Source organism: Drosophila simulans, chromosome 3L, assembly GCF_016746395.2.
Source record: "Drosophila simulans strain w501 chromosome 3L, Prin_Dsim_3.1, whole genome shotgun sequence".
Taxonomy (NCBI): Eukaryota; Metazoa; Arthropoda; class Insecta; order Diptera; family Drosophilidae; genus Drosophila; species Drosophila simulans.
This window is the reverse complement of record NC_052522.2, coordinates 20,864,335-20,891,842: the sequence shown is the minus strand read 5'-3', so window position 1 is coordinate 20,891,842 and position 27,508 is coordinate 20,864,335. Positions and strand designations below refer to the sequence as shown.

The 27,508-nt window shown below is 44.4% G+C and overlaps 1 protein-coding gene across 3 annotated transcripts in view; it reads right to left on the bottom strand.

The window, feature by feature from the left end:
- The window catches only part of LOC6738968 (ecdysone-induced protein 78C), a 38,734-nt gene extending 11,697 nt beyond the window's left edge, over positions 1-27,037 (bottom strand). Inside the window, exons 1-5 of one of the 3 annotated variants that reach the window (XM_039293133.2) lie at positions 26,497-27,037; positions 24,267-24,469; positions 18,996-20,129; positions 16,234-16,472; positions 16,037-16,178 (exon numbers count right to left, since the gene is read on the bottom strand). In XM_039293133.2, the coding sequence (XP_039149067.1) occupies positions 16,037-16,178; positions 16,234-16,472; positions 18,996-20,129; positions 24,267-24,469; positions 26,497-26,582 (1,804 nt within the window). In that variant the 5' untranslated portion in view covers positions 26,583-27,037. The remainder of the gene's footprint in view (positions 1-16,036; positions 16,179-16,233; positions 16,473-18,995; positions 20,130-24,266; positions 24,470-26,496) is intronic. The other 2 variants (XM_039293134.2, XM_039293136.2) reach the window with 2 other exon arrangements.
- Positions 27,038-27,508: the final 471 nt, after the last annotated feature.

Here is a 27,508-nt window from a genome sequence, read left to right as displayed (position 1 = left end):
CAGCAGCTTCCTGTCCGACTTGACGGCCCCTACTTCTGTCTCAGCATAATAAGATCAACATCGGATCCGTCACCATATTGTCAATGAAAGTCAACAAGAGTCGTTGTCTTCATTATGAGGAGCACTCTCGCAGAGATACTCCATATACGTGCATATATACACACTCGTATGAAGACAGACGATCAATGACCGCGACGTAGAGTTGGTTCCCCTGATCCCCCGATTCCCCGATCCCTGATCGCCGCGATCCCAGTCATTCCCAGATCCCGATGCCCGACCCAATCCCCTCATGTCCCCCCGATCCTTTCGGGGCACTGGCCACTGGCTATGGGGAAATCGGGAATCGGGAATGGGCCCCAGTGCGTTGAACTATAAACGTCGTTCTTTGGCGTTGTTGTGGCTCCTCTTGTTGTTGTTGTTGCTGCTGCTACTGCTGGGGCATTTCATTCTTGACTTTTTGCCGTGCGCTGTTTGGCAACGTCATCGTCATCAGCAGGCGATTACGATCGTCATCATTTTGAGAGTCTGGCCTGGAGTTTGCCCGGCCAGCTTGTTTTGCAATATCATAATCAGAAGCCCCTCCGATTCCCGTTTCTCCACACTATCTGTGCTCATTTAGCAATTCGGATTCGGTGCAACGAACGCGAATCTCGATTTTTTGCTTTTTCGTGGTTTATTTCGGTGAGTTGTTGTGACTCCCTTCCTATCTGGATCTTTTACTCGAGTTACTCTCTTTTGCACTGCGAACAATTCGTTACGATTCCCTTGTTTAATATTTCCTTTTAAATATTGAAACTATATATGCAGTATAAAACTATACTTTCATAGCATATATTCAAGAAATTATGTGATTCATATCATTAAAGTTTTGAAATCGTTCATCAAACTCCAAGTTTTTCTCTGAGTGTCAATCGATCAGCTGTGTTGGCTTGATGTTGCTGTGTCGCTGCTGCCGCCTTGAGGTCGATCCCTTTGTGGGCTTTGCTCCGCTTGCGGATTGCTATCAAAATGCAGAGCTGTCGGTGCTTCACCCTTTGCAGTCGCCTTGCCGCCGTCTGTCCGCTCACCCCGCCCCCCTCGGCCCTTCTCGCTCTTGCTCTCCTCCCTCCCCCGCTGCCCAGTTCGTCCGACCGTCCGTCCGTTCGTCCGTAAAGTGTCAATGCACTTGTTCTTGTTTCAACCGTGCAGCGCGTGTGTATGCCTTTGTGTTTCTCTGTTTGTGCGACTGCGAGATTATGTGATTGTGTTTGCCGGCGTAGTGCGTGTGTGCTTCACTGCGTCGTCTTCGCCTCCTGCTGTTTGGCCTGGCCCCACTTGCCCCTCCTCCTGGCACAAGCCGGCGGGCCAAATTTCCCACACCACCTTCCCTTTGCCTTGGGGCACCTAGGTTGCTCAATCCTTTTTGCTTTCCGTTTTTCAAGCACTGCAAACTGTGCACTCAGAGAAATTGGGACGCTAATTATGACGAATTTTTAAAATGTGTGTGTACAGGGGAAGATTATTATTTATGATATTTAAGCAATGTTGCACTATTAGGAAGAACTTAAGATTATATACACCAAGTTATATTTCATTAAGTTAGAAAATATCTACTTTCTTTCAAGTATGTATAAGTATCTGAGAAATCCTAACATATTTACAAATATTGGTCTGCGTATAAAAATTGTTTTTAGTATTTAATATAAATCTACACTATGCTGATTAAATATATCATCTCAAAAGTTCTTAAGATACACCATCTCAACTGTTTCCGAAAAGAGCTTAATTTCTAGAATATTTCTGACGGGGTGCTCTATCCCTTTCCTTGCAACGTCGCCTGTTCGCCGTCTGCCTCGAGTGCCTGGCCAGCCAGGCAGCCCCTTCCTTCCTTTCTTGGGCCCTGCTCCGCCCCTGCTTCCTGGCATCGGCGCTGCTGCACCCCGTGAATGCCCTGATCCGCCCCTGCAGTTCGGTCGTTGCTTCGTTTGTTCGCTGGCTGGCTGGCTGCCTTTGCACTTTGGTGCATCCTTGTCTGGCGTTTGAACTTTTTGTGCTGTGCTGTTTGGCGTGCAATCTTTGTTCGGCAGACGTCTGGCTTTCATTGGTATGGGTGAGTATCTGTGAGAGTGCGTTCGTGTGTGCGTGCGCGTGTGTGCAAGCGATGTGTGTGTGTGTGCATTGGCATTTGACTCCATTTAAAGTTTGTTTCGCTTTATTTTGCAAATAAAATTAACTCCAGCGATTGCCGGAGCATGGAAGTGCAAGTGAAAATTGCTGAAGATGGAGTTGCCAAGTACCACAGTTCTCTCTCTCTCTCTTCCTGGGACTGTGTGTGTCTTGTTTCTCCTCCTCGCTGATTGCTTTTTGTGGCACCTACCATGGAGGAGACGCCCCATCCCCATCGCCCCCATCGCCAATGTCTGGCTCTGGCGTTTGCTAATGAGCTGAGCTGGCTACGCATAAATATGAAATGGGCACACATTAGCTCAAGGGTTACGAGTTTTCGATGGGGGCAAGTTGGTGGAGGAGCAACTCTAAAAGGGATTTGAAAGTGCAGTGGATTGCAGACCTTACAAGTAAGTGCCTCAAATGGATTTGAACAGAGAGATTACATGCACAAGTTATGGATATACTTTGAAAGGTATCTGATATGGAATTATATGGAAAATATAAAATATTTGGTTTTGTTTATGTCCACTTTAGTAGTGCAAATACACAGAAAAACAGCCTCATTTCAATAGAGTTTAATTGAGGCGATTTGCCAAATTAATAGGATGCCCCCCTCTTTGACCAAAATACCCCGCTGAAATCATGTTAGGCGTGTTAGACATTTACCAGCGACCCCGATCCACGCGTTTAACCCACTTTAAACTTGTCTGTTTTCGGGGCACACAGTCACAGTCATTAGCCAGCCGACAAAAACTCCATCTTTATCTGCAGATCCATCGCATGTCTCATCGGCTGGTGAGACGGAGTCTCGGAAACAGCCTCTGTTTTTGTGCTTGTTTTTCGCTCCGGTCTCCGCTGAGAGCCATCAACAGCATTTAATAGGCTCATCAACACACGGAGTCGTTGCTGCAGCTCCACCCAAGCAAAACCCCCGCCACCCGCACTCGAAAACCCCTTTTCCATCACCTAGACAGCCGACAAAAACCACCTGTACAACATTTTAATACATTTTGTAATAAAAACAGACGTCATTAAATGGCGACTCGCTAGTAACTGGCGAGATACGCTTCTGCGACTCCAGCCCAGCACCTCCCAACTTCCCCGCGAGTGTGCCGCACATACTCCGGCCCCTCGAAACAGTTACTGCCAACGCCCCTGTCCATTCCATTCCACTCAGTTCAGTTGAGTTCACTACGGTCTGGTTTAGTTCTCTGGGGCTTGAATTTACTCGGTTCTCGACTCGGAATTCTCGGTTCTGTTCTGTTTAACGCTCTGAATGGAGCAGCCGACCCGTCTCCATTTGTGGCAGGCCCCACATATGAGTGGCTACATGGCTATAGCCTCCGTCTGTCAATCACATGTTGTTAGTGCACCCAAAAAAAAAAACTGTACTATTAAAGCCAAACAATAGAATGGTAAGGGCACAATAGTCGTACTTAAAGTTGTGCTTATATCCTATAGTAGTTACTGGTCATCATTTATACGAGCTCAAGTTTCAAAATTTTTAAGACTTTCCTGTATTTCCGGATAATAGTTGGAATAATTTTTGAAAAATTTTAAATGAAATATTTAAATCCTTTCGTTAGAGACTTGCATTTATGTTTTGTAGTAAACTCGAGGTGCGGAATTTACTAGAAATTTTCGTGTAGTGCTTATGCATTAAATGCATTTGTTAAACGGATATCTGCGTGCTACTTTTTCTTCACCAACACCATCAGAATTATCATCTGTGGTTATGCTTGCCACCTTGCCACATTTGTGGTTGGATCTAGAGATCTTGGGGCATACGAAAATGGTATACCCGAGTAAACTGAATACCAGAGATTTGAGAGGTACGATTGAGGGCGTTCTTAGAATTTAGAGGTCACTTCTTGTGCTCAGCCAGCAACTGCAACTCGACTGGGTATCAGTTAGTGTATCTTTTTTACTGTATCTCGACCTGCCAATGCAGCCAAGGGAATCATTTTGTGGCGGCTGCCAGTCCAAATCAAAACTAAAACAGTTTGCGGTATATTCTTGGCACAAAACTGTCAATTATGACGAGGGCTAACCAAACAAAATCCACTGGCCCACAAAACGGTTTTGAAAGTTCTCCATTCGAGTGGCGAAACCATCGAAACACTGCGCTCTCCCCCTGTGCAAAATGGGATATTTCGTTATTTGGTTACCAATCCATATAAGTTCATTAATGTCAACGGACAATGCGAACCCACCCATTTCGTTTGCTAATGACACACGCACAAAGCAGACGAAATAAAATTATAATGAATAAATAACAAGAAATAACAGGCACACAGATACCGAGAGATACAAATGTAGCTGGCATAAGAAAAAAGAAATATGTAGGTCAATTCTGTAATAAACTAGACGGCAAAAGCCAGAACTTTGCGAGAGATTCCCAGCCAGAATCCGTAGGAATTAGAGCTGCAAATGATTTCAGCTGATTCCAGGCGGCACCCAGAGTTATGAACCCCACTTTTTAAAAAACTTTTCTTTTTTTCCGTTTTTGTCTTTTGGCCAAGTCAATTACCCTGAGTTGGGTAATTGGCCTCAGCGCCGCTCGCAGCTTAACTGTTAATGGGCGCTTGACTTGGTTTTTGGCTTAACGGTAACAGAACGACTTTTTGGTCATTGAGCTTGGGATTGGGATAGAGATTCAGCAGATTTAGATGGCAAGTATCTGAGCGAATGAGTGCGCGTATCTCATGGATACATATTTTAGTGGCTGTGCTAGTTTAGCCCCGCTCGGCAGATGATTTCATGCTTTTCAGATTTAATTGTTATTCATTCGGTTGGTCGGTCTGTCGTCTGTGTGTTCGTTGTTTTTTTATATTTTTGTTGCTTTTGTTTCTTTGCCTTACGTTTTAGTTTCATTTTTGGCTTTGGCCAAACCTTGAACCGCACGCGCTCAGTTTATTGGCCGCTTTTTTACTACAAATACCGTTCATTCGCTTCGCTTGGCTTCGACTGACTTTCCGATGATGACGTTGGCGAACGTTGATTATGAAGATCATCATCGCCGTTCTGTGGGTTATTCGATGGGTAGGTATATATTTGCCCAGGCCCAAGTATGTATCTATATCCTACTCTGCTCCTGTTACTGCTGCTGAATTTAATAAAGGTGAAACCTGGCCAAAAAGTTTGGGGCCTACTTAACCCAGTTGTTGTAGCATTCCATTTATTTACTAATGCTTTTAGTTACCCTTTACTCAGACTAATTCAATATGCTCATCGTAGCTGGCAGCAGTATCAATAGTACTGTTCGTAGTATTCTTATTGGGGCTCTTTTACAAATGTTAGTAGCAGTATTAACATTATGCTGTCTTATTAGAGGGTATTCACTAGTCGAATTACCCTGACCTGTGCATTTGATTCGCTTAGCAAAAAGCTAAAAACGCACAAGGACAACACTTAATGTTAATGAACTCGGCAAACAAGTGCATGAGTATAAGTTCGTGTATCTCTATCTGTATCTGTGTATCCACCTATCTATGTAGCAGTATCTCGGGGCATTGTTTGTATAGTTTGCGAATTTGTCAACTATTTTATGCGAGGCCCCTGGCCATACGTACGTACGTACATACATATGTATGTAGATAGATGGCCGTGCTAACAAACATAATGGATGCAATACAAATGTACATGTTCGCACACAGGCCGAGATTCAACGAGACTCGAGGAGAACCAGCGAAACCCGAGCTCGAATCGCAGAAGCAGATGCTGCCATTAGCCTAATAGGAATCAGCTCTATGCACCTGTTCGTTCGCCTGGCTCTTTATGTTTCCGGTTCTGATTAGAAGCAGCGGCGGGAATCTTGAGCCCAAGGAATGCAAATCAATTGCCCCACGGGCCAAAGGAGTCAAATCAAAACAGAGGGGCACACACGGCTAAAACGCCTAACCAGTTTCGCAATCGCAAACCAGTTTAGATTGTTATTTTTTCAGGGTGCCCAGTTGTAATGTTTAATCCGAACGAAATTGCCAATTGGCAGGCAAATCGGAAGTAAAATTGGCCCACCACAAAGACAGGAAGTGCGCTGACCCCGCGATGCGGATGATTAGTCAGCGATTGGAGAGTGATAATTCGACATTGCGTATACGCCGTGTATGCTGCATGCTAAATACACACGCAGCATCTGTAACCCCGGATTTTCTTCCCGGAAATGAAGCGAAAAAAAAACAACAAGCATTTACCATTCAGCTCCTGCCGCGGAGGTTATCCAAAAATAGGCTCTCCTTCTGCTTTTCGATTTCGAAAACTTCACTTAAGCTGGTTTTCTTTTCTTTTGCTTTAATTTCACTGCTCTGCTTTTTGGTTAAATTTTACTTATTTTTTGTATTTTATTTTTGGGCTAAGGAAGAGGAGTTCTTCTGCTCTGGGGTTTTGAAATTCAAATCACAAAATGGCCCGATTTCAATTTATGCAACCGATTGCTTCGCTCTCGATATATACAAATATATTTGTTTCGTATTGAACGCACTTTTATGTGAAGTTTTAGGCCGACAATTGATACACAAAAATATGTTGGTTTGTTTGTTTGTTTGCCAGCGAATCACTGTTGTTGCTGCTGCTGTTGCTGCTGCTTGATGTTGCTGTTGTAACTTGGGATTTCGGAGCGTTCGCGTGCCGCGCGCTTTGAGCAACGAGAGACAACTGAAAACGACAGCGAAACGAAGGCGAAAAGTGGCCAACGTCGCAGTCACTGCCTCGGCTGGCGTCGCTGGCGCAGTCGACGTCGACGCCGGCACCAGGGGCTAAGCTTTTACAGTTCGCCAGCAGCAACAACACAGCAGCAGCTGAAGAATACACCAAGCAAAACAAAGAAGCGAAAAGAGCAGTCGGCTTAAAAATCAGAAAGAGAGAGATATAACGAACAGAAAGGGAGGGCTACACAAATCTGAAAGAGATGGCAATAAGAGAGAGCACGGAGAGAGCTTTTGCTGAGCGCTTTTGCTTTTGCGAGTGCAGCATGAAGCATTGCAGTTGCAGCGACGCCGGCAGAGCACCAATTGAAATTGAGTAACAAGATTTGCTGATGTTGCTGCTGCTGCCTCTGATGTGTTTGTTGCATGCAACTGCTGATGCGGCTGCTGCGACTTCTGCGACTGCAAAAGAAGAAAAAGCTGCCTAACCGGTGTTAGATGGATTTGCATCTGTTTTGCACGTTTTTCTTCAGCAGTTTGGCAATGTAGCCGTTGGCACATAAAATCAAAATGAAAAACGAGCCAAGGAAAAGGCAGCCTCCGCTTCAGCCGAAGTTACATAAGCCTTGATTTAGATGACGGCTTAAATGTGCATGTATGCGTGAGCTTTGCAATAAGGAAGTGACTTTTCATGTCAGTGTTGTTGTTTTAGTTGCTTTTCTTGCTGTTGCAGTTGGAATTGCAATTGCTCGGCTTTTTCTTGGATCTGATTGCCCGGGGACAACAGGACGCATCGCTTGACAATTTCCTGCTTTCAACCACTTTTCGATAGTTTTCCCACACAAAAACCAAATGACATCCGCTGGATATTTGAAAATTGAGTCAATTTGCAATGAAAGTTTGGGCTAAATCAGGCTGGGTGTGGACATTTACTTATAAAGAGAAAGCACATAAGGTTAATTCGAACAACAAAAGTTATTTTAAAAATATTTAAAATTTTTTTTACTATTGCTTAAATTTATTGCAAAAAAACTCCTAATTAAATTTCTACTCCTTTTTAGGCGATTAGCGCGACTAATTGAGCTCTTAGTCAGTTCTAGGTAGGGTTTCGAATGCACTCCCTTAATTGGGGTAGACCGTATTCAACCTACTCGAAAACCGTTAGAGGAGCTCTGGCCAATTTACAGCACGCAACACGCAGCGGTTAAGTGTGTTTTAAAATCGTATTATGACCCCTCCTCGTGCATTGGATTCTCCAGCAAATCTGTACACCGCACTGCCCCTGGAAATTGCACGCTTCTCAAGGGCCGACTTCCTCCAGAAATGCACTTTTTACCCCTGGCTGGCCATTTGCCCAGTTCCCTTCCCAGTTCCCTTTTTGGCATGTCAGGCACGTCTTAACACGCTGCCAGTTTTGATTTAATTTAGTAGCGACTCAGAGATGAGGCGCATAGTCGGGCAACTCGAGTACTTGGTACAGGGAGCCACCATCGATCACGCTCTCCATCGTCTTCATCGTTTTCATTTCATAAGGCGCATTAAGGTGCATTGAGATCAGCCGCAGATCAGCAGCTCGAGCAATTTGCCATGCAACCTCAACCTCAAAGTCCATCCTCATCTTCGTCGGGTTGATTAAGCAGTTAAGTCGGAGGAGCGCTGAAGGTGTTCCCAACAAGCCGTCAAAGTGGCCGCCACCATGATGATCATCATCGTCAACTGTGGCCACACTCGAGAGCACACACATCACATCGCCACCACTCCACTCCACTCCACTCCACACCCTTCCGCCTTTTTCCTTGGCCCCTTTTCCTTTCCCGGCAAAAAGGTCAACGCATTCTGCAAAATCGTAGAGGGAAATGCCACACAACAACAACTGCCACTGCTGCAACATGGCAGCGGCGTGTTAATTGAAGACAGCCACTCCGACGAAGGGGGGCTTAAGTGAATCGAAGGGGGCTATATAGCTATAGAGCTGCATAGCATTGGCCAGCCTGTTCGAAATCCAAAACGCTTCACTGATTTCTGCGTTGGCAGCGGCAACTCGCCGTAATGCAATGGTTGCTGCTGCCACCGCAGCACATTTGAAGTTGCTTCCTCATTTCTGCGGCATGCACAAACTCATAACAATACACAAGGAGAAACGGTGCCAACAAACTGCTAACTAATTACAATAGGGAAGTAAGTAAAACTATTATGCCTGTTACTCGTGGAGTAAAAAGGTATACTAGATTCGTTTAAAAATATTTGGTAGAAGGAAGGGTTAGCAAACCTATAAAATATATTTTTCCCGATCAGGATCAATAGCAGAGTCAATCTGGCCATCTGGATTCTGAAACTACCAAAGCTAGCTAGTTGGTTCTAGTCCCGCATGCGCTGTGCAATGTTACTTCAAAACAACCCCTCATTTTCTTAAAAATTTTGTTTATACATGACTATTTCTATACATAGCAAAAAAATATTGAAATGTTTTTTGGCACTCCCACTAACTGAGTAAGGGGTATCTGATAGTCGGGGAAAAAGAGTATATCTCTCTATTTTTTTGTTTGTTATACCCGCCAATTTCTTTTCAAAACCAAAAAAAAAATATTTAAATTTTTTTCCGATCATCCACTAGCTGAGAAATGGTTATCTGATAGTCGAAGAATTCGAGTATTTCGTTCTTTTTTGATTTTTTTTTAAATAAGCAATTTATTTATATAATAGTTAATCGTATCAGAATTTTAAACTTTAACTTGGGAAGCTTAAAAAGTTAAGCTCCTTTTCAATGCGCAGTCTTTAATGTCCGCCTGATTTCCCTTCCTGGTCATTGTAATTATAGCAAAAAAGGCTTTCCATGGCTTTGGACATCGCAGCTGCAATCCACCCATAAAGCCGCTCTAAATTGGTGAAGTTTTGGCGTCTTCCGGGTGGCAGTTAGCCATTAACGACGCGTGAAGCTGCAGCAGCAGCAACATCATCCGCAGTGGCAGCAACCCAAACAGCTGCTTAATCAGGGAACTTGGATACCCAAATCCACTCCCCAGTTGGCTGATAATACCCCGGTACGGGTATTGTCGAAGTCGATGGCCAGAATCGCGGAAGTGCCAAGAAAAATGCGTGTTGCTGTTGCTGATGCGATGTTGTTGCTGCTGCCGCTGCTGCTGTTTCTGCTGATTTTGCTGCTGTTGTTGTTGCAGCTGGGCGTTGAACCCAAAGGCGGGTGCACTTGCCGCCGCCGCCTCGAGCGATGCGTTGTCAACTATTTGCGGAGGATTGTGGGGGAATTCTGGGGAATGGCGGCGCATCATAATCATTTATTTTCGCACTAGACAACAACACAAAGTGCGCTGGCTAATTTTATAAACTTATTTTCTTCTGCATCGCCAGTGATTTGTTTTTTTGTTCCTTTTTTGTATTATTTTTTCAGTTTGCATTTACGTTTTTTTATGACATTTACTAAGACATTCTTATGCCGGGCACGTTGGTTGGGAGGGGGGAGGGGGAAGAACGCACAGAGGGGCGTCCGCAGTGATTGACATTTAGAAGTCAACGTTCGGGTGGCTTTGTTGCTGCTGCTGCTGCGGTGGCTTTGCCGTCATTGTCTTTGTCAACCACCCACCCAAAGGCCCTCCCCCTGATTACCACCCCTTTAAGTGTGCGACATTTCTTGGCAATTTATCGATGGTTTGTGACATTAATTGTGTGCGAGGGCGGGGGTCCCATAATTGCACTGCGATATGAATCAAGTGGGTGTCCCCTCGATGGCAACTATAATTGCAATTGAGTTGTGTCAACTAATTATTCATATAATGGTTATGGCTTTGCCAAGCCACAGAAAGTATTTGTTTGGCGGGGAATTCCCACGAACAATGACAATTTCTGTGCCGTGTTTGCCAATTTGTTCACCTGTGATCTTCTCATTTCGGGTAAATAGATTCAAATTACGCATAAGCTCTCTGGAAAGTTACTGACTCACAGAAAAAAGTACATTTCCTCAGTTGCAAGTGATGCAGAAATGTGCCAATTGCACAGCAAGCTGTGAATAAGCGTTTGTTTGCAAGGGTCACGGGGTTCAACAAACTCAAGAGAACAAGGAATGTGGGTGATGATTCCCTACTGCATTTTTTGAAGAAGAGCAGAGTATTTTCACGAATTAAATCATTATGTAAGAAAAGTTCCCAACAAAAGTAGAGTAATTAATATCAAAATTATGCTATGCATAAGTATCTGTTGCGATATTTGGTGCACTGAATCTGCACACTGCTCAGAATTTTGTTAAAATATTAGTAATATTTTCTAAAGTAACATATAATGCGACAATAGTGTGAGTTTGGGAGTATCTTTGTTTGATTCGCTCTTTTGACTGCCTCAAATCGCTTGCATTAATTTAATTATACGTTTGTGCCTCTAATGTGGTTTTTAGCTTTTTGCAGGCTTAGCAAGGCGACAAGGTGTTAATTGAACTATAAATAGAGGGACAACTGCAGCCGCAATCGGCGGCAACATCTACCGGGCGGATACAAACGAGTTTCGTTGTAATTGGCGGACAGATTGCTCGCGTCGCCGGCGATGTTGCTGCGGGGCACGCATGCGTAGCACGGCAGCAACATGCGACACACAGACGAGAACAATGAGCCGCAGCAAAGGCGAGTGCATAAATTAACATTAGCAATTAGTCAGAGGGAATATGTTGCAACACCTGGGGGCAACGACAGCGGCAGAAGCATCAGAAATAAATCGCAACGCAGATTGACTCATTTAAGCGGCAACAGGTGCTGGTGAAATCCGCTTTTGTTAATTTATTAAATTGTTTTACGATCGATTTTTCATTTCTGGCCGAACTGTTTACTCAACTTTTCGCTAAAAAATGTTTACAAACGAGTCGCGCGCAATAACAACACTTTGAATACGTAATTAAAAAATTAAACGATGTTTCGGCGGCTACAAATTTTGGCAATATTTTATTTACTTTGCGCCGTTCCTGTTTGTGTTCTTGCTTTTATTGCATTTTGTGTTTGCTGTTGCGGCTGATTTGCCCCGCGAAAAGTCATAAACACTGCGAGCATTGGACCCGCTTCTCTCGGCAAGAAGGGGTACTTCCGGAGGGGATTTCGACCGGCAAGTTGGGCAATGGCAGCGGAAGCAGCTCACCAGCTCAACAGTTCAGCGCCAAAGCCACAACGGCAACGAACGGCGACTGAAAGTGAAAGGCGCCGGGGGAATTTCAAAGGAAGCGGAAGCTGGCGCTCGGGGAGTTCAATCTCGAACGGAATCGAAATCCGTAGGTTTGCTGAACTTCGTGAGGAAATCGATAAGAGGTTTAATGAGATTCGGAGAGATATTCGTGAACTGTAAGGCTAAGGTTGAGAAGTACTGATAAATTGATACTGATACTTTATGCCCTAGGAATACCCCAAAATTGTGAAGAAACGTATACTGTCAGCTGGAATGGAGGAACGCAGAACGCAAGTATCTATGTAGCTTTAAAGATCGATTCTGAACATCTGTAATAACCATTGTTGCTTTCAATTGATATTTTACTACCGCTAGGACTTGGAAAACCTGCATTCAAAGACCGTGCAGAATGTTTTCTTTGTATTCTCTATCGTTCTGCCTATTGCCAAATAGTAATACAATTTCGCGAGCGAAACAATGGCGAAAATAAAGCTGTGGAAGCGGCCAAACTTTAATGTAACCGACGGCCAAACAAAAGACAATTTTTAGAAGCGCAGAAACAGAGCGAGCAGCCACAATAAGTTGCCAGTCAAAGAGGCAACAACCGAACATCTGAACAACCAAGCAACCAGCTAGCTACAAGCGGCAACAATGGGCATTCGCTACAGCGGGCAACGGGGTCTGGCTCTTGGATTTGGATTCAGATTGGCCTGGCCAACTCGGTTGGCAACTGACCCAGTTAACGCCACAATTATAAGACTGCCTTGCTCTCCGGCTGTTGTTGTTTTTGTAATTGTTGTTGCTGGTGTCACTGCGCAGGCGCAGCGGCAACATGAAGTTTTTGGCAGCAACAGTCGCGTTTTGCACTCGATTTTGGGCGTCTAGAAGAATCGTGGCGAACGAATCTCGGATGCTTGTAGCTGACATTTGATAGTTGGCTTTCAAATTGACTACAATTGAGTCGAGAGCAGTTTGATTCTGTGTTACTGTGTCGCCTTGGCGGTTGCTGTTGCTGCTGATGTTGTTGCTGTTGCTGCTGCCGCTGGCAGTGACAGCAATGTGCCCATTCTCAAGCAGGCAGGCAGACAGCCAGCAGCGGACAACCAGAACTTTGTCCAAAAAGTTCTTCGGCCCGCTTGGCGCTTTAATTGCATTTTGATTTGCGGCCAATTTGATTGACGGCGGCATTAGGATCAGCATGGAGTGGAAATGCGGAGAAAGAGAACATGCCGGAAAGTTTTCTTTTAGCCTACTCAAACAGTTTTCTCACCTAAATTTGATTACAGCCGCCGACTTTGGATAGGAGTTCTATATATTTATGGAACACACACAAACAAAAGGGTGTTCCTAAAAAAATCGGAATTAAGTTCAATATTATTATATTCCTTAGAGTTTATGTTTTTCATTCCTTAAGTTGTTATTTAATCTTCGAATTTGCACAATTTGCATCTAACTTAAAATGGAAATCTCTTAATTGTTTGCTTTAATAGACCAACCTAATAGCTTAGAGAAGCCAGGCAAAGTTATTGTGCTGTTAGCCTTTTTGTTTTTACGTTTCCCACTTTCCCTCTTCCATTTAGCCCAAATGTGAATAAATGTAACTAAAAGTTTATTAAATTGTTTGAGAAATAATTGGCTAAGGCAAAGGAAGGCAGTTGTTGCTGCCGGCATGGGATGGTTGCTGCTGCTACTGCTGCTGCTGCTGGCAGTGATGTTGATATTGCCACAAAATGCCGCATGCCGGCATGAAAACTTTGGGGCGGCTGTGTGTGAGTGTTATGTGCTTTATGTTTGACCTAAATTCCTGTAGAGCCATGCAAAGTGTTGCTGTTGACGGCGCTGCTGCTCCTGTTGCTGTTGCTGCAACATCCGAAATGCAGTTTCAGCGCGGCAAGCATCGCGCTGTTTTCATCTTTTTTTTGCGCCGTACTTTGTGCTGCTGCCAACAAAAGCTTTGCAAATTAAATAAAAGTCATGCCACGCCCACTCATATACACACAGACAGCATAATTGCATTTTTCGCTTTTTTTGCAGCTGGAAAGGTAGGGGTAATAATGGTTTGACCCATTAAAACACTGAAACTCCAGCTTTCGCACAGGGAAACGCAAATATTAAAGTTCGCTTTGGGCTTTCAACTATTTTAGCAGCTCTCTAAGCCAACTTAATTGGAAAATCTCTCACGGCAACTGCAAAAGGCAATCGACAATCAGCAATTGCCAGCTGCAGCATTGCCACAGCCCACAACCCATAAGCCATAATAACCCCATCCGATTCGACAAAGTCTGTGGCAAGTCTAATTAAAGCGAGCAGGCAAAAGTCTAAAGGCGCCTCGAAAGTTGCCACCGCCCACCAACCACAATTGCAGCAGCAACAGCCCATTCATGCCCCAAACAAAACTGGCCTTAAGAGCAATTTAGATAAATTATTGAACTTTCCATATGCATCGGGCCAAAGGAAAAATCGCCAAGGAAAAGCGCACAGAGAAGAGTCACTAAAGTGACGCAGGGAAGGGAAAAGTATGAAAATAAAAATCCTTTAGTCCTAAAACGAAACTGCAATGCTCTGCAGGGAAACTCATTTATCAAGGCCAATAAAATGAGGCAGTTAACGAGGGATTTAAGTGATGATGTAAGTTTTAAGACCTTATTGCCATAAAAATGTTTTACTATGTGTTGGATCTGGGAAAATGTTGCTGACTAAAATGGGTAGTCAAAAATTATTTTATAGAAACAGGCTTAAATATAATTACAATTTGCAATTAAGCTTATTTTTAGGGCATTTAAAATCGATTTTCGGAAAAATCTGTCCAGTGCAAAGCCATTAACTGTGGGCAAAAGCAGGCTCTACGATTTGGTCGTGTGGTTCGTGGGTTATTTCCTTTAGGTTCAGCCTTCGTGGGCGTCGAGGAAAATTAAGGAAATGTTTGTTCAACACTGTGAGCCTCGACTCTCGGCAAGACAAATGCCATAAAAAATTGCAACAAATGTTGCAGCCAATAGACGCGGCTAATAAATGTTGCTCGCGTGCAGCAAATGCAACAGCAACAGCACTGCGACAGCAACAGTGACAGCAAACTCGCATTTTGCCTGATTTTATGTGCGGCTCTCTTGTTTCCGATCTTTTTGGGGCAATTAATTGCGCAACATCAACTAAATTGCATTTGAAAGCCAAGGGATCCCTGGAGCAGTTGTTGTTGCAGCTTTAGCTGCTGTATGTTGCTGCTGCTGCAAGTTGCCCATGCTGCTGCCGCTGACAACAGTCATAAAAACTAATTTCGCTCTGGGTCCGTGGGTGGATGTCGGCTTTGCAGGAAGTATTTCCCAGGCCGGCAAAGGGGAAAATTTGTGGCTAACCCAGCTCGAACTGCATCTAAGCTCTGGTTTCCGCCCGTCTGGACTCTGGAGTGGTTTATGGGTGCTTGGCTAAAAGGTTGGGCGTATTTGAAACCCGTTTTAAGGCTGGATAAACGGCCTGTGCTCGCGAAATGAGTTTTAAAATAGGCGAATTATCTTAAGTATTGGTTCATCAAGGTTTAAAGGGGCATTAGCTAATTAGTTAAGCTAACCAATGCTCACTGATTCAATTATAAAGAGGAGAGTAATGGAGTCTAAAGGCTTAAGCTGTGCAGAGCAAATAATTTGTTTAGCCTTTAACGATTTCGAAAGTTATTTAACTTTTAATACTACCTAGTTGATCTTAAAAATTTAAATAAAAGTCAATAAATCAATTGTATTTTCAACAATACTAATTGCACCTTAAGGTTGCCAGTCAAAATCATACTTATTTCCTACCCATTCAATCGCATTGATACCAAATAAATAGCACAGACTTCGCTTCTTTCTGTGTAGTTTGAATTGCTCTTCTAAAACGCTATCTTGCAGTTGCCAATTTCCATTGACAGCCAACTGACACAATCTGCGATCGCTTGGCAGAAATCTGCCAGCGGTTTCGCAGCTAATAAAGTTATCAAGGGGCACAAAAAGCGAACAAGGTGCAGCCTCCCCTTCACTTTGGTCCCAAGCAGTTGGCATTTGGGATTGGGGATTCGGCATAATCATATTTCTTGGCTGTAGTTTAGGTTTGGTACTTACAATCGCGGCTCATGCCAGCGGAAAGGCATTTCTTGAAGCGGCAGTACTGGCAGCGATTGCGGTTCAGTCTGATGACCAGACACTTGCCGTCCCGCAAGCAGCGATATTCGATTTGCTTCTGGATGCTGCGACGAAAAAATCCCTGCCAGGAAAAACCAATTGAAAATATATATACTGCAAGAGCTGCACAAACTCACCTTGCAACCCTCGCAGGAGGTTACACCATAGTGGTAGCCCGATGCCTTGTCGCCGCAGACTTTGCAGGGCACAAATGATTTCGAGGAGACACCGTTGTTGTTGTTGCTGCTGCCGTTGCTGCTGCTGTCCGCTAGGCCAAAAGATTGCTGCTGCTGCTGCTGCGGGTGTTGCAACTGCTGCTGGTGCTGCTGCGGCTGCTGTTGCAGCTGTGTCGTCGGCAGTGGCTGCTGCTGTTGCTCTGCAAGGGAAAATTGCATTGGTTTACACATTTCCTCCGCTGGAAAGTTGTCCAGCTGGTCGCTTATGCAATGGCACATTGCTCATACGCCGCGTGTGCAACATGTCGCAGTGCAATTTGCCAAATGAGTTTGCTGTCACTGCCGCCATATCACCCACTCGCCATCGTCCGAAATGTCACCTTCTTGCAACACGGGACAGCCACAATCACAATCACAAGCGCAATCAATCGACAAGTGTCACCAGTAACTGAGCCACCAAATGGCTAAATTAGATTTTTACGGCAGCTTTAAGGCTCCCATCTTAATCATCCTGCAGTCGGCTGGCGATCAAAGTTAAATCCAATGGCCACAGAGTGCATTCAACTTCCAGGCGATGTGCGATAAGAAGAAATGCCAAAAAATCACGTATACGCCACCGCCTACAATAAATTGCCTGTAAAAACGGCAGTCACGAGGAAAGCTGCAGCCGCACAATTTTCACAGTGCGAGCGCCGAAAAAAATTTGCATTGCAAATTAGGGAAAAACAAGAAAAGAAAAGAAAAGCAGAAAAGAAAAACAAGCAAAGCAAAACTGGAGCCAGGCAGCAATGTTTGCTTCTTGGCATTTCATTTCGAATTCAATTTGACTGCATGTCTTGCTGCTATTTTTCGCTTTTCTAATGCAGAAGGAAGAGGTAAATGAACTAAGCGCGGAGTTTGAACAGCCTTCTATTGTTGTTGTCGCGATGTTGTTGGTGTTGCTGTTGGTGTTGCTAGTTGCCGCTGTGCACATTGGCGTTGCCACACCTCAGAAATGCGAAACAAAATGGTATTAATGTGGATACACGCAACGAAAAATTTGCGACAGGAACGGAAATATGGAGACAGAAATTCAATTTATTTCTTCAAGTGTCCTAAAATTTCCTTGTACTTGGTCCAATAAACTGTCCATTACAAATTTTGCTACAAATATTATTCTAATAAGTCACAATTCCGAAACCGCTTACATTTGTTTATATTGTTTTGATGGTCAAATTTGGTGATGCAACTTTGCATCATTTTTTGCCAGTGCATGGCGCGTTACGCGCTTGTGCAATTGCAAATTGAATTTCTACCATTGGAGTGCAACAACAATTACAACTACAACAACGGCGTCTGGAAAATGTCGTCGGCCCGGGCAGGAATGAAAAAGAGAAGAAAACCCAAAGGAAACTCAAGTGGCTGCTTTTCATTTTCGCGCCGCGTTCAAATGCAAATCATTTGGTGGCTTTTGCAAGTTGACAATTTGAAACGCCATTGTTTATCCAGCCGAAGAAAAAGGGGTGCGGGTTGTGGGCTGGCTGGTGGAAAACTGCTTGGCATTTCCGCGTTGTCAGACAAGTCAGAGGCATGGACGATAGACGACAAAGACTTCATATTTCCTCGGTTTTTTCCCATTTCCATTTTCATTTCATGCATTTATCAGCTCGAAGACAACTGATTGAGTGGAGTGGACAACGAGCGATTGCAGACATTATTTGCCCCAGCAGAGGAATATCAATTTGAATGCCGTGCAAAAGGCAGTCGAGATTTTGACTTCTCCTCTAATTGCCTGCTTGGATTTCCCCGTGTCTTTTCCTAACTGATTTAATTTACATTCGCACTAATTGACGCAATTAAATGTTGCCGTTCCAGGACTCGAAATGAAATCTTCGCCAGCAAATCCAGGCAATTTGCAACTCCAGCCAAGCCGAATGGTTTTTATGGTCGAGGAAGTATGCACCGAAAACATAGAATTTGAAGTTCAAAATATTTTAAAATTTATTGAAAATTTACAAAAAGAAAGGCCGCAAAACTTCATTTATATTTAAAGTGAAATAATCACATTCTTTGACTATTAAGTGGTAAATCATGCGGCAATAAAAAGGTTTTGGTTTTAGATATTTACAAAATTAAAAAAAATTTTTTTTAATTCTAATGTTGGTTTCTTCATTTGAAAATATTTCGCTGTGTAAGCAGCAGCTGACCGTAGTAGTTATTAAGCCTATGTCTTGTTGCATTTCCGGCTGGGTTCCTAGTACCCATTTGCTGGAGCCACCAACTACTCCCGGAGGAGCGGCTAAGCACATTCAAATGCCATCATCCAAGGCAATAGAGAGCCGAGACCAATTCAAGGCGATTTATGAAAATGAAAACATCTTTTCCACGGCTTTCAATTGCACTGCACCCAATAGGAAAAGCAAAGGCAACGGCAAATGCAAGCACATTGACAGACGTGCAACATGAAAAGCAATTTCCTCGCACTAAAGAGAAAACTGAAACAGCAACAGCCATTGGCCAATAACAGCGAATTATATTCATTTTCACATTTTCCATGCTGCGCTTTAATAGTTTCCTCAAAAGGAGAAGAAACCGAAGCCCCAACGACTTTCAATTGCTGTTGCAGCTATTATGCAATGAATGCAAATTTATTGAACATAATTTCAAAGAGCGACAACAATGGTCCGCAGCAGAGGAGACGACAACGCGGAAGAGTCGCTGTGTCAGTTGCAAGTTGCACGTACCTTTGTTCAGATGCGCAACAGATGAAGATGTTGCTGCGGGGTTGACGACGCTGTTGTTGCTGTTGCTGCTGCGGCCGCTGCTGTTGCCGCTGCTGACCGCTGACGAGGAGGAGGATGCAGAGGAGGATCCGCAGGATCCCGAAGATCCGGAGGAGGAGGCCGACGAGCAGCCGCTGTCCGGCGAAGAGTGGGCGCCGCTGGAGGAGGGGGAGCTGCTGCTGGTGTTGTGGTTGCTGGCCGGACCGAACTGATGCACACTGCTGATGGTGTACAGAGCACCTCCACCATTGCTCAGCGTGCAGTTGAGCTGGTGTTGCTGCTGTCCAGGGTGTTGCTGTTGCTGCTGCTGTTGCTGGTGGGTGTGCTGCCGTTGCTGCTGCTGCTGCTGCTGTGGGCCTAGACTGGCTGCAACACTCTCTGCTAGGGCTGATGTTCTATAGAAGTCGTCGCAATGCAACAACTGCAATGGATCAGCTTCAATGGCACTTAGGCAATCCTCCAATTCCCGGTGATGCTGCTTCTGCTGCTGTTGCTGTGTTTGCTCCTCCTCTTCCTGCTCGGATTCCAAGCTATTGGCCTCACTGTAGGCCCCTTGGGTGGACGAGTCCTCCGGTGTGTCAAAGAAATGCAAATTAAAGTCTGAATTTGCATTAAAATTGACTGCCGGCAGCAGGGCTTCCTCGTCCTCGTCCTCCTCTTCGTCTTCGCCTTCTTCTTCCTCGTCCTCTTCGTCGTCGTCTTCCTCCGCCTCTTCTTCGCTTGGCTGTTCCTCCGCGTCCCGAGTGAAATCCTTGATGAGGTCCTCCTGCTTAACTTGGAGCTGCTGCTGCTCCGAAGACGAGTGCTTCACACAGGTTTCGACCAGCAGATTGGAGCGGATTTGTGCCTGTTCCTCCAGCTCTATTTGGTATACATCCATGTTGCTCGGATCGGATCGGTCAGATGGACATCCATCATCTTCATCATCGTCCTGCTGGCGGAAATCGACGTTGGCAACCTGCGAGGGCGCCTGCTCAGCATTTTTATGGGAAATCTCTGCGATGTTATATCTTTTGCACTTAATGGGGAATCCGGACAGGGGTTTTCGAAAGGATTCAGGGTCTTTCAGATTTTCTTCGCTTTTGTCAGCTGCGGCTTAATTGAAAAAAGAAGTTAGGCTTTAGCATATGGCAAAGTCCTTTAAAGAAAATGCTATCCAATTTCAAAAGCTAGACCAATCTATCAAGTTCTGTTAATCTTAAAAGACTTCTACACCAAGTACGATAAGTTAACATTAAGTCTAAGAAAGAGTATTTGAAAAAAAAATTAAGTAACCTAATATTCCCAATACTATAATATTTGGCCCTTTTTTCTTTTGATTATTTTGTTAAGTTTAGTTTAGGTCTTTCCCAGCCATGTAAGTAATTATTGCCTCCCTAATTTGTGCGCAGTTCTCTCGTTAATGCTTTAATTCAATTATCACTATCATTTCGCATTTCTCATTACTAATCCCCTCGTTTAAGTTTGTCACTTGCACTTAGCCTTCGTAATAGCTTGTATTGCATAATTTTTCAATTCACTTCCGTGTTGTTTTCGAAGTCCTTCGTTTCCAAGTTCAGGCTAGTTCCAAAATCGGGCGCTTGTTTCGATATAGGTTCGTTTTGGGGCGGCACACTCGCGCGTCGATTTTATTATTTTTTGGGAGAAATGGTGATCGCGCGTACGAAACTCTCGCCTCGTCGAGATCCAAGCGCCAACTTCGCAGCGCTCCAAATGCGCCAGGGAAAATCCAAGCCAAACTGCAGAACCTACGACAACACACAAAAGTCCAAGACGACGACGGAGCTGCGGCGCAGAAGAACAAGAACGTGTCCCTCTGCGCCAGTGTGAGTGCCTGTGCGCTGGTGTGTGTGTGGAAAGAGCAGGAAAATAGAATGCATTGCGGCTGTGTGGCCCAATGGAGTGGGAAAACTGCGAAGCGCCGCCGCCGCCGGAGCACGAGGCGGAGTCGCTGGAGGAGATCGGGGGAGCAGATCGGTTGGAGAGAGTCAATGTGCTGCGAGTACTGGAGGTTCTATCTTTCTAATCTCCACCAGCGCCAGCAACAGCAAGAGCGGCAGCAATAACAGCAGCCACACAAGCTGCAACAGCAACAACTTGGAAAGCAAGCTGCAGCCACATTAGAAACTGCTGCAGCAATAGAATCAGCAACAGCCGCAGCAACTGTTGCAACAGCAACAGCGCAACAGAAACATGCATTGCCACTCTCGCTGTTGCAGCTGCATGTTGTTGCTGCACTTTTCCATTTGCAAACTCTTTTCCTGGTTGCTATTTTCAATTTCTATTGCCGCTGCCGGCGTCGCTGCCAACGTCGGCGTCGACTTCCAACATTTCCAAGTGCAACAACACATCCACTCAAGATCAATTTCACACACACCAGTGCAGCGAGCGAGAGCGATAGAGAGAGACGCGAACCGTTACTTAGTTTGCACTATCCTCGAGGGAGAGGGCAATGGGCATGTATGTGTGTGCGAGAAAGAGAGAGGGGCAGAAGTGGGGGCGCCTTCAAGGGGGGTCAAGTCAAAGAACCTTCAGCAGGCAGGAAAGAGAAAGGGCGAACGGCAGAGTGGGAGAGCACATTCTGCAATGCGGAAGTTTAAATGTTGCATGTTGCTTTTGCGTTTGCGGGCTGTTTTTCACCCAGAAGAAAGTGGAAAACTGCAGTTTTTGGCACGAAAATACTTTCTTATTTTTGAAGATCAAATGAAGTATACATATTAAGGAATTTGCTACTGAGTCAAAATGGTTGAGAGTGTTTTAACACGAAAATAATAAGCAAACAATGCCAAATTTTGCCAAAAAATGAATTTAAGTTCAAGGACAATGATACCAAATAATATGATTGTGCAAGTCACAAGGGTGAAAGCAATTAATGCTATTAAGTTGGTGTACAGAAATCTCTAAATGTAGCGATTTCAAATAGTACTATTTTCCGTTTTCCCTAACGTTTTCCGCAATTTTCCTGACGAACGCCTGGCGCAAAAGGGAACCAACGAAAGTCAATGATCAGCGGCGGCGGCGACGTCAACTGCATGCTAGCTTGCCATTTTTCCAACGGGCAGCAGCGAAAGCAACCAGAAACTGTAAATAACAGGAAAACGGCAACTGGGCGATCGGTGGAGCCACATATCCACGATCCTCCGCGAAAGCGAAAAGCCAGCGAGCAGCCGAGGTACGACGACCAATCGAAGCGATAACTCCGCCGCCCCCACCGATCCGCCGATCCACCCAGGCTGTGGCATGCTATATGTCCGATTGCGTCGGGCGATAAAACCTGATCTCCGCAGACACACCGATACGCCACGCACACTCCTCCAGAGACGCTCACCCATACAGAGAGACTTGCGATGACGACGAACCAGGAAGAGAAAAATGAAAATGCCGCTCGCGAAGATTGTGTAATCGAATCGAGCGAGTGTGTGCGTGTGTATGTGTGTGAGTGAGAGTTGTTTAAAGATGGGCGGGTGAAAAAGGGGAGCACTATTCTTATTATTACTGCATTTCACTTATCATCCCACGAGGGTGGAGGGGGGAGGTGGGGGACAGTTGCCTTGGCTTCTTCGCGTTTTTCGCGTTTATTTATTTTGCTATTGTTGGCTCTACGTTCGCCGCTTTAAGTTCAATGACTTGTGGGCAACGTCATGGGCAACATTTGAGACAACAGCAACAACAGCGAGAACAGCAGCAGCAACAAAGTGGCGCAAAATGCGTTGGTTTAAATTATTTGCTTATTATTATGCCACTGCCGACAGCCTTTAGATTCTGCACCGAAGAAAAGTTATCAAAATAATAATTAGCAGCTGCATTAAGTGCATTATCAACAACAAAACAAGTTACTTATTTGATCTGATATTATAAACGAAATTATTGGTGTCTTACTGAGTGTTTTAGGTTTTATGTAAAGCAAATGATTATTTTTAATTGCACAAACAAATGTTTTGAATTTAAAAGTTATCTTCTCTAATTTTAAATATTTAATAAGGGATCCTTTGTTATGATATCCAATACTCTCTGCTCTCTAATATTTTCTTGTAGTGTAGTTGCTTGATTTTAGCCCCTTGAGTTCTGATTCTTGTTTACTTTGCGCATTTTTTATTCGCCACCATTTGTTGCTATTGTTGTTGAGGCCTGACTGATTTTGATAGCACTCGGCTGGTAAACAAACTCTGCCTCAATGAACGTTAGAAATTATCACTCGATGGGCGATGGGGGAGTGGAAGTACAATTTGCGCCCAGTTGAAGATCAAACAACGACCGAATTTAAGCGGAACAGTAAACAACTGAAGTTCGCAACTCAGACGCAAAACAGTGGAGGATGCTATTGGCGATTTAAGCGACTATCAGACACCCGTTAAAGTGGGAAATTTTAACATTCTTTTAAAAAATTAAAAAATACACAAAATCTAAGCAATTTTCAAAAGTGTGGGTGCGACAGTTTTATGAGACTTGTGGGCGTTAGGGTGTACGCGGCAATCTGCTGAAACAAACAAATTCACACCCCTCTAATTTAAATCGGCTAGCATGGCTAGATCTACTCGTCCTATGATCTTGATCAAGAATATATATACTTCATACTGTCCGAAGGGCTTTTCAGCGAATATGTTAAGCCATTTCAAGGAATATAACTAACAATTTCCTTCCCCATGACGCCGTTCTAGTCCAGAATACCAGAAAGCACAGATTGTAAGGAGAAGCGATGCCTCTCGCAGGCAGGACAAGCTACGAATACACTTAACAAAAATGTTGAACCTTACAATGACAAAAACTAGTTACTTATATCCAAAGAATATTTAAATCGTATATATTTATATAATAGCTTGGCATAAAACAAGCATAACATACCAACAATTCAACAAGAAATTTCTATAAAATAGTAAATGCAGATTATAATCTTAAATTTGCCGAAAAAAAGAATGGATTTTCCTCAGTGAGCGGTAGGAATCTGGGACAGATTGTGTCGGAATGGGCTGGCACCTTCAGCCAACACATTTCACTGGGCGCTGGTGGCATGTAGAGTAAACTAAGCCAAAAGTGGCCCACATTGCGAGGTGCAGGGGTGGTATCGAACTGGGGGAGCAAGAACTAGAGGCGGCGAGTGTCAGCAACCTCAATAAAATGTTGCCATTCCCTAGGTCATGATCTGTTTCGTGGGCAGCTATAAATAACAGCCGCCGGGAAATGCAATCAAACGAAACGGGAAAGAGTCGGGGGTTCGGGGTGGACTCCACTCACCCAGCAGGATGTCACTGCATCCCGATCCGGAGTGCGAGCTCAGCGAGGAGACGTGACCGTCCGACGGACTCTGGGGCGCTTCCCTCAGCGGGCTGCTGGGCGTGGTCGGGGGCGTGTTGAGGCAACGCTGGCTGCCCAAAGCTATAGACTGCGGTCCGGTCGGGGATTCAATCTTGATGTAGCAGTTTCCAATCACAGGCAGTCTGCAAAAGCATTTGAAATGAAATTATCAGCTGTGAATCATCCTATTGAGATTAAGCCATGTATTATATTACTTTTTCTTGAACATATAAATTCTAGAATCATTTTGAAAATACTCTATTATATATATTAATGTTGTTATAGATTATTATCTAACATATACGAAGCGGTTTTTGATCCTAAGGTTACAAAGAGCAAATATCATCAAATATACATCTCATAAAACATTGTTGCAACTAAAATCCGGGGTGGTGCAGTGTTTGCCTGCTTGGGTTTCCACAATGTCAATGCCAAAGGTAATTGCGGCGAGAGAAAGCCGCAGTGTTGCTTTAAAATTCAAGTAATTATCGTTAGCTCGAGTGGCTCGCCCTGCAGACCCATCCCTTGTTTATTTCCCTTGTACGTTTTCCACTCTTTTCCCCATTTTCCGCTGCCATTCGACCCCCTTCGCACCACCCGCTCATCTATTGTACGTAATTGATTGGAAAAATGGCCATTCATGTTAAGTGCAGGCGGCTATGGCCATTTATTCCAAGAGATATATCGGCGGGAGGGGCAAGACGCCGGGCTTCTGTATCGGCCATCTCTCTCCTGGCACAATTCTTAACTCGTTTTGCCTCGTAATTGGCCATTTTCCCTAGTTCAGGCCCGGCATAGAATTTATTGAGCATCAGCGCTATGCGGGCGAAGGCAAAGCCATGCGACGTCCAGTTTTCCACCCACTATGATCGATTGTTTGTTTGGTTGTGTTGAAACTTAAGGAGGTTTTTGTTTGCCTTAGCAATTCTTAAAGTTGTTCAGCGCTTGACGAGATTTATTGCACATGCATCTGAAGTTGATGGCACCATCAGCAGCTAGGCCATGACAGAAGCAACAAATCTAGCTGGCCGTATAAATCAAGTATACGCAATCTGCATTACTCATACGCCCTGTGGCTTAGGCCAAACCAAAAGAGAGCGCTTGCAGCAAGAGGATAAAAATCAATAGATGCTTTGCATGTGCCGTCGTCCTGCCATCCACTCACACATCCTGCGGCTGCTTTTCGCATTTCCACATGTCCTTTTTGTATTCTCCATCTTTTTTTTTGCCTTCTCTACTTTGTGGCTAGTGATGCTGTTGCCTGTCATTGCATTTAGTTGCTATTTCCCTGCATGTGTGTAGTTTGCCTTTGCAATATTTCCACGTTGTTATGCACTTCACACAAGTGGAAGACACTCGGGCATGCCTTTGTTGTTGGTCCCGGGTTACTGATGTTCCTGCTGCTTATATTGTCACAATATTTTCGGTTTTCAATGCGCCGCTCGAAAGCACAAGTGAAATATTTGCCCATGTGGCATTTTAGATTCTGTCTTGGCAAGCAGTCCTGTGCCATTTTCTTCGTGATGGTTCTTCCCAACGCCCATTGTGTGCGCTAATATCTGCAAAAAGGGAGATTTGATTTATTCGGGCAAGTCATCGATTGCATTGGGGATTTTCATGTATATTTATATGTAGATTTTGTACAAAGGCTCGCCTTTTGCGAAGTAAATCTCATCATTTGCCATGCACTGTCGTCGTTTATTTCCATCCGCCTGCCATGTAATTTTCACATTTTTACTCATCAACGCCAACGTCATTCTTCACGAGATGACTTGCCCGCGGCCACCCATCGCCCATTTCCATTGTGTGGGCGTGGCAAGCCGGCTACAGCAGCAGAAGCAGCAGCGGCAGCAGCAACAATAACCACGGCTGCAGCACAGCAGATGCTGCCTGCCTGCAACTGCGGCTTTTGTGTGTGAAGGAAGTAGGTTAGTGGCTCACTCGTCAGCCAAATGAATGATGGAGTAACTGCGGCAAACTGTGGCTGAAAAGTTCCCATTCTCTACGTGCCTACACTTTTTTCCCCATTTCATCCCGGGCAATTGTATGGTTAATTGAAATAAGGGAGATAAAAACAGAAAAATAATGAAAGCACAAAAGGGGGCAACCACTTTGGCTCAGGTGTGGTCATTAAATGGGGCATGTTTGCGCACTGTTTTTAAGTACTAACCTGGTTTTGATGGGCTGCTGCTGCTCCGGATTCTGTGAGTTCTCGTTGATGCTGTGAGTCAAACCCGTGGTGTTTGAATACTCCATGGATTGCCGGCCCTCCAAGGGGCTGGCTGTTTTTCCGAGCTGTCACTAAAATACATTTAAGCAGCTGCACCACCGATTTTGGTCCAAACAAATATGATTGCACGCCTTCGAAGTGAAAGTATTGCGACTCGGAACGGCCTTTTTGCGCTGCGCCTAAGAGATGCCACTAAATGTTTCACTTTCACTGCATAACGTGTGTGTTTCCGTTTGCCTGTGTAGGTAGGTTTAAAATGTAAAGCTTTTGTGGTTCCTTTAATTTTCATTTATTCCACGTATGCACTTCACTCCACCAAATTTCTTTGATGTTTCTTTTCCAATCTTATGGGGAATCCTTTGCGGAAGTGCTCTTGCCGTTTGGCTGGCTGCCGTCATAACTGCCGTGGAATACTGTAAATCGGCTTTTGGCCACTGCAGCTTGCCGTTTTTCCGTTTCGGCCCGTGCGGAGACCGAGCGACCAGCCTCTGGGCCCGAAAAGCGCCGACGACTACAACAGCGACAGGACGACGGCGACAACAAAATGCAGCAAAAAGTTTTTAAAGCTGCAGCAGCAACACCAACACAAAAAATGACCTGCCACAGGATGTGTGCGGCAAGAGGCAAGAGCGAGCCAGCAAAACAATCACATGGCTCAGTGCAAGCTTACCGCAGCAACAACATTCTGCCCCGAATGAAGCGTTGCCGCAAAAACATAAACAGAGAGCCGCTAGCCGGTGAGAGCCGGGCCAAGAGAGAGTGCGGAGAAAGCCAGAGAAAAATTGGCTTAAATGTGAAAAAAATAAATAAATTTAAGCAATAAAAAAATGATTATTTATAATGATTTATAACAAAATATTATAAGCTAAGATAAATAGAAACAAATCGAATATATTTTAAGAGCTTTAAATAAATTTATAAAACAAAATAAAGCAACGTTAAAATATGATTT